At 34.0% G+C, this 7,932-nt stretch overlaps 1 protein-coding gene across 1 annotated transcript; it reads left to right on the top strand.

The window, feature by feature from the left end:
* The first annotated feature begins 470 nt into the window (after positions 1-470).
* On the top strand, positions 471-3,034 carry LOC125842893 (AT-hook motif nuclear-localized protein 10-like). The gene is made up of 6 exons (XM_049522175.1): positions 471-723; positions 815-937; positions 1,042-1,094; positions 1,617-1,754; positions 2,514-2,675; positions 2,966-3,034. The coding sequence occupies exons 1-6, from the start codon at positions 471-473 to the stop codon at positions 3,032-3,034; spliced, it is 798 nt and encodes a 265-aa protein (XP_049378132.1).
* Positions 3,035-7,932: the final 4,898 nt, after the last annotated feature.

The following is a 7,932-nucleotide window of genomic DNA, read 5'->3' as shown; positions in this document are numbered from 1 at the left end:
TCTATTTTAAAATATTTAATAATCCATGTGAAAAAAATATTTGGTTACCTCATTCTGATTGGTTCACGTGAGTCATCAAGCTTATCAAAAATATTAAATGATACAATTACTTGTGTTTGACCAATACATACCATTTTGAACACTTCACAACTTTTATTTTGTTACTATTTTGACCAAAGATTTTAATTGGTCATTATTTGACCAGATATTAACACCTCATTTGAAGAAAATAACTCAAAATCTGATTCAAAATGTATTGGTCAAACTCTAACTTAAATATAAAATCATTGATATAACCCTAAAATTTTTAAACATTCTTTCTCTTTCCTCTAAACAAAGTTTTCTCTAGAACAAACTGTGAAAACACCTTCTTACAGATAATTCTTTTTTGTCTTATGGACTTCCAAGAATCACCACCGATACCCCAAAAAAAACAAGAACAACCCTCACTCCCACATGGACATGGAAAAATGGTTGCATCCCTACCCCATACCCACCAACAAGAGCAAACCAACTCCTACTTGTTTCCTGCAAAAATCATTTTCCATCAACCCCAACAACAGAAGAAGAGAGGCCCACCAAGGAAGTCTTTTGCTCATGGATTGCGCCTCTCTCCCACTAAATTTTTTGAATCTCGTGGAGCTTCTGCTTCAGAAAATCTCTATAAGAAGTCTCGTGGGAGGCCCCAAGGATTTGGAGAGAAAAACCGACCACAAAATTTAGGTATATATGTATTCATTATTTCTTTAATTATGTATGCCTTTAAAATAGAAAGGATTGAATTCATATACACTTACTTTAATTCCTTTAGTAGTGAATTTTGAAGATTCTAGTGATGGTGGTGATTTTACTGGTATTTCTTCTTCCAAGATTCAAGGTAAGAAGCCCTTTGGGAGGTCGTTGTGCTCTGGAAACAAGCAGAAGGAAGAAGCTCTAGGTATATATGTCGTCATAATTTTTCAAAAGCAAGTAGTTTGAATCTTGGGAAGTGAGAAGGTTATTAGCTTACCTACAATAATAGTGGAATTTTTATGATTGCAGATGCAGTTGAAGCTAGATGGACGCGACACTTAATCTCGGTGCATAGTGGGCAGGTAAAATTTGTTTTGATAATTGATCTACAGTATGACATACAAAACTTTAATCAACTTGTATATTGTACAATTATAGCATATTTTATGATGTGTTGTGTTGTTCTACAAGATACTTGAGTTTCAAATTTCTTATGAGAGAAAGGAAGAAAGTCATTTACCTTTTTTTGTTGGATTCATTTTTAAGAAATGGTCATTATCTCATTTTTATTTTACCCATAATTAAATTTCTTGTTTAAGGCTTACTTGAATTGATGTCCCGTTCTAATGATTTTTTTTTGTTAACTTTAAAAAATGATGTAAATTTGCTACCTTGTCCAAATGACATTGTAGGTAAGCTAATAACCTTCTCAAAACAATGACCACAACGATAGGTAGTTTGTATATCTGCAATTGGAGTTGTATGTAGTGTAACGCCATAATTAGACTTGTTGTTTAAGGATGACTTTAATCGATGTCCCACTCTTGTGAACTTTTTGGTTAACTTGACAAAATGATAAAAAAAAAATGTTACTTTGGCCATAGGATGTTGTAGGTAAGCTAATAACCTTCTTACAACAAGGACCACGACCACGGGCACTTTCTATTATATCTGCAACTGGAGTCATATGTAATGTGAAGCTACGGGAGTCTGTAATTGGTGGTGGAACTGTGACTTATGAGGTATGTATGAGTTTCAACTTAAACACACTTACTCTTTATGTTGCCTTTATTATGAGGCATGTGTGGTAGTTTATGCTTAGTTTGTCTATAAATATGGTATACTTTATTTTATTTGAGTTTGTTGGCTGTGTTATTTGATAATTAATTTTTTTTCATGTTTTATTATATATATACACACACACTTGCATAAAAATTTCTTCTGACATTTGAGAAATAATTCGTTAGAGTATATCCTCTTAGATGTACTCCTTCTAGCTCATTCTATTACCTTTTAAAGAATCATTATATTAGAAGTGCTTTTTTATAGGTATGATGAATGTACTTGAAGTGGATGTAACACAATAAACCCATCAATAGATGGTGTAAGCCTATCATCTGCTATAAGGACAAAGAGTATTTTTCCTTTATGTATCATAATTATTAATCTTGAGATATCAATTAGTAGTAGTTAGATATCACCTTGTGATTTTGTTGTTGACATAGAAAAATTAAGAGTAGCTAGAATATTGCTTTAGCTAGTTTTGATTACTAAACAATCTGGAACGAGTTGTCATACTATTTTTCCAGTTGATTTGGCTTGCCTTTTTGGATTTATCATATATATTATGCACAAGTAATTGGATGTACATTTATTACAAAAGTCGTGAAGCTTCTTATGTATTGAATTTGATAAAGGTGATCATTGCATGTACATTGATTGTCTTCTAGCATACCTATTGAAAATTGGTCATCGAGCTTGTTGTTATTCTTTACATGCAGGGTCAATATGACATCATCTCATTATCAGGCTCAATGCTGCTGCTAGACAATAATGATAGCTTTGGAATAACAGGTGGTCTAAGTGTGTTACTGTCTAGGCCCGATGGAAGTAATATTTGTGGCATTGTAGCAGAAATGCTCAAGGCTTCCTCTCGGGTAGAGGTGCTTTTCTTACTACCTTTGTCCTTGCATTCATTTGTTTCTCCATTTCCTTTTGGATAGACTAGTAGTGCATGGCTCGAAACATAGTGGCTAGTAAGTCCACCTCTCTATCATTCATTTAAATAGTTGTCTTTTGTTTATGATAGGGTTCACACGTTGAACGGTAACATGTGTTCAACATGCACATCACATGATGCTTTCTATTCACTACTCCAATGCCTTGTGTCATCCTTGTACTGATCTGTGAGTGCATATTATGTACTTGCTAACGATTTTCATTTCTCTACCAGCTGGTTGTGGGTAGCTATATTCCGGTAAAGGAAAAGTGTATTCCTGAAGAACCATCTTCAACTTGCTGATTCCCCGGGATTTAGAAGGCAGTGGATCGCAAATTCAAACAGACACAATTTAGGCATTGGTTCCATTTTTTGACTTATGCTTGCTTATAATTTTAGTCTTAGTTTATGTTATGGTGGCTTGTGATTGAGTATTTTATTGTTCGTAAATTGAAAACTGTAAGCCAATTATATTTGCAAACTTTCTTTTGGATTAGGTCTTAATGCAATTACTCCTTATTGTCTTCATATTTCAATATGTCCAAAAGTTTCTTGGTAATATTAGAACATACAGAAGTGTTTTAACTTTTATTTTGTTATAATAGACCACAACACACCATTAATATTTCCTCATATACTTCTTAGAAGTCTTATTAAATGATTTATTCACCATGGTAAATCATGCAATTTGAGCCTTCATTTTCATAATTTATCCAATCTTCATTGATCATTATGACACTCCCTTGACTTCAGTAGTTATTCTATTATAACCTGTTTGACTTTATAATTCCTATCATGTAGCCTGGATGTAAAACCATTATTAACTTCACTTCATTTGTTAAGGATTAACTTATATATTGATAATATAAATATAGTGTAACTCATATACATGACAGATAATGTGAGAACTAAGAAACAACTAGAAGCTTTAGGTATGTTTTTCATCATTATTGTTTTAATTATGTATCTATATATCTTCAAATTTGGGAAGGGTTTAATTGATATACATACATTAATATCATACATAATTTAACTTATATGCACCGATTATATACATTATTTTGACTCTATTACTGTGGTTAGTGTTTTACTTTTAGATTCCTAATCCCATTTCTTATGAATATTTATTTGTAGTTAACCTAACATTTAAACTTATTTTGAAATTATTGAAGCTAGATTATAGGAATGACCATGTCTTTATTAATGTTGTAATTGTGTATCTAGCGTCTACTTTGAAAGGATTTCACTTATAGACACCAATAACATACATAATATAAATAATTTTGTTTTATTGATGTATTTTGTTGCAGCAAGTAATCAATCTTAATTTTCACATTACTAATCTTTTCTTTAGTAATGAGTACATGTATTTAACCTGGCATTTTCACTATCAATACATAGTGATTGAATTCATTTGAAAAATATATAAGGTAAATTTTATGTGTGTTGACCTAGGGTGTGATATCTAATAATATTTACAAAAATTTGCATGTGATTTGAATATTTGTAATTAGATTAAAGAAATTATCATTGTAATTTTCCTTAAGGTCCCGAAATTGAAGCAAAAACAACAGGGAAGGGACCAAATATCTTCTGGTCCGTTGAATTTCTCTCTTATGTTTTATGTCAAATTAAAAAAAATAACCATAGCTTTCATTAATTACAATGTTTTCATTTGGTTCTATCGTATGTTAATTTTTCTCCCGAGTAGAGAAGAAACGACGAAAAAGAAGACCAATATAATTTGGTCATGCAATACATCGATCAGCAAATTTACAGGTTCATAGATGTTAAACTTTAGTCAATAAAGATGTTAAAGTGGACAAGTTAGATCTAAAATCTCATTATATGAGGCCATCTTGAAAGATTTACAAATTCTTGAAATTGAGGTAGAATTAGCTAACGATATAACATCAGTGAAGAAAAAAAATTCATCTATGTTAACTACTAATTCTAAATATGTTTTAGACTTGTATGATAACAACATGAATTAATATTTTTTAAAAAATAATTTAGTATTGTTGAATTTAAATTGGAGTATGTTTTAGACTTGTATGATGACGACATAGTCAATATGAAACAAGTGAACACTTGAATTAAAAGGAGTTACAGCATGGTTGCAATGAAGATGTTTTTTTAAAAAAATTCTCAACATAATGTGACTCGTCAAGAAAATTTCTATCATACGTTATGGTATAAAAAATTTCCACACGGAAGAATATTTTTTGTATGTCCAATAACATTCATGTTAAAGAAAGATCAATAAATCATTATATATAGATGCAAAGAATAGCATGTGAATTATTCCAGATTGATTTTATACACTTATCACACTTATTTATTTTAAAATAATTTTCAATCATACATTAAACAAACTTTTCAAGTCATTATTTTGGTGTATGTTTCAAGCCATATAGGAATTTAAGCCTCTTCTGGGTTACAATCGTATTTCTCGAGTCATGATCGCCCCTACTATAACCCACCAGTCACTACAAAAAAAAGGCTTAAATTCTGGGGATTATAATTATATACTGTGACGGTCAATAACCCCTGCAATTTAGTCTTACGACAGTTGAATAAACTCCTGCAATTAGGTGTGTCACAATTAAATCACGGAGATTTCTTGGCAACCGCTGGTATGATTAGCATGGGTTTACTAATGGGAGTTTTGAACCCCACCGCATTTCAAATTCTAGGAGTCAGAACCCCAACAATTTGTGAACTCGAGGGAGTCAAAACCCCAACAATTAATGAATTTTACATTAAAATTAACAGGAGCTTAAACCCCTACAATTTATGAAATTATAACTTTTTATAACATTTGCCTATTCAAGTTTAGATACTAATAATAAATTAATTAACTAACAAGTACATCATTGTCAAACTTATAAGGACATATTCGTATTGAGAAATAACACAATATTTAAACACAAAAGTATACCATAAAGTGTACAATTAGTTTTACAGACTACATTGAAACATGCCATTCGCTTCAACAATTACGATTACAAGAAACTTCATATCACTACAAAAACTTGCTTGAACTTCAAATCTCTACAAAAACATGCTTAAACTTCAAATAATAGCACCCAAACTCAAGAAAGGATCTGCAACAATTTATGGAGCTTCAGTCGGTTTCACTATGATTATTGTCACTAGCATCAGCTGGCTGCAAAGGAGAATACATAATAAGTGCATTTATCCAAACTCAAAACAGGGATAAATGTAGCAAAATCCAAACTTTGTAACAATTTCCTTATATGATCAAGGACTAGTTATTAAAGGAAATAGCTTAAGCCTTAAAAGCATAGATCAAAATCCAAAATACAAGAATATACTTGCATTCCATAGGACTTGTAAATGTAGATCACCAACTTTTCAAGATATAAAGTTAAAAGAAAAAAAAATTACAAGAATGTTACCCCAAGTAGTGCCTGACCCATAAAACTTTACCAAAAATAATGGAGCTAATCTAAGTAGATATGTTACTACAAAATGCAATGGATCATTTATGTGTTTTTCAATTAACTTTTGTATTTTTCAATTACAACCTCACCGCCCACGTCATTCAACACAATCACCAAACAAGACTCTACAATTTTAACTCACGTGCAATGATCATCACAAGATTCATTTCAACAATCGGCCAGTCACAATGAGATTCTAAGAGTTCACATATGACTTATGCAAATCAAATTTGCCTCTTTGGAATCGCACAAACATATTGTTCAATCAAAAGCACTATTTAAGTCATCGATATTGATCACAACCGACACTCAAAATTGCAAGAGATCATCCACATTCACAAATATCAAGAGTTGACAACAATTTTTAATTTGGGTCAAAACAAAAATTCACATTAAAACCAATAGTCACCAATAAAATCAAACATTCACACAAGCATCCATAAAAAGAGCCCAAAAGAGGTAGGTATGAATATACCCCCACCCCACCAAACAAAACTAGCAGTTGTCCTCAAATGCAAAGGAAATAAAAAGTCTAAACATAAAGCTGAAGAGAGTCAAAATCCCCCTATCATGCTAAGCCTGAGCTGAACTCTGCATATCCGTGACTCCCTCAGTTTGCGCATCAGTACCCAACTCCATCATTTTCTCCACTAGAGCTCACTATAGATATATCCCGAAGAGATGCCTCCACAACTATCTGCACCATTGCACCCTCGAGGTCCTCTAAATCATCATAAACTACAGTGTCTCGTGAACCAAGCTCCTGCTCATCAGTCTCGAGAGCATCTGACTCGACATTCTCATCAGCCACACTAGCATTTTCAATCGTAGTAGCCGGAGGGATCTCAGGAATGGCTGGAAACTCTGTGCTCGGGACCTCTGGAAGGTCCACCGTGCCGAACAACATAGACAGATCCATGAATTTTAGCACATTCATGTCATGTCTTAGGCCAGCAGTATCAGCTCTCAAGGTCGTCATATCATCATACTGACTCCTCCTCTGCTCACATGCCTCCACTCTCACCGTGAGGGCATCCAGTGCGAAGACATGGGCAGTAATCAGCTCCCGAAGCTCTCTCAACTCAGCCTGGATAGGAGCTAAGGCAGCTGCAATGGCCCTCTCAATCATCCCAAGAACAACACCCTCAACCTGGGAGACACGAACATTAACATAGTGGGACAGGTGGCCCATCTTGAATAGCATGGCCTTGGTCAATGGTGGCCAAGAAGCAGCAACAGAAGCAATAGTTGGGGAGTAGTAGCAGAACTATAATGGACAAAAGTGGAAGTGCTAGGGGTACATGTAGGCTCACTGGCCTGAGTAGGAGGGCTTGTACCAATATGAAACATCTCCACATCAACCACTGGGGTTGTGTCCACCGGTGCAGCTCTCCTCCTCTCAGCCTCATCCCTGGTGTACTCGGCCTCAATCCTCTGTATTTGAGTAGAGTATATGGAGTCACATCCACATTTGTCTTCTCTATCAATGGCACCCTAGCACACCGACATAACTTTGTGATCAACACCAGGAACATGAGTGAAGTATGATGTTGATTGGCCCTCATGGTCATCTACTGCTCGATAATCAGGATGAGATTTAGTCTATCCTAATCCATGATGTAGCCCAAAAATGCAGACTTCGGATGCCTGAGTATAGACTCATTTTGTGCGGGCATCAAAATGCTGCTGATACACCCGAACCAAAACCTGGCAGCCACGTTTAGATCTTTCTTC

Source organism: Solanum stenotomum, chromosome 10 (assembly GCF_019186545.1).
Source record: "Solanum stenotomum isolate F172 chromosome 10, ASM1918654v1, whole genome shotgun sequence".
Classification (NCBI taxonomy): Eukaryota; Viridiplantae; Streptophyta; class Magnoliopsida; order Solanales; family Solanaceae; genus Solanum; species Solanum stenotomum.
The sequence above is the reverse complement of the archived record's forward strand: the minus strand, read 5'-3'. Positions and strand labels throughout refer to the sequence as shown.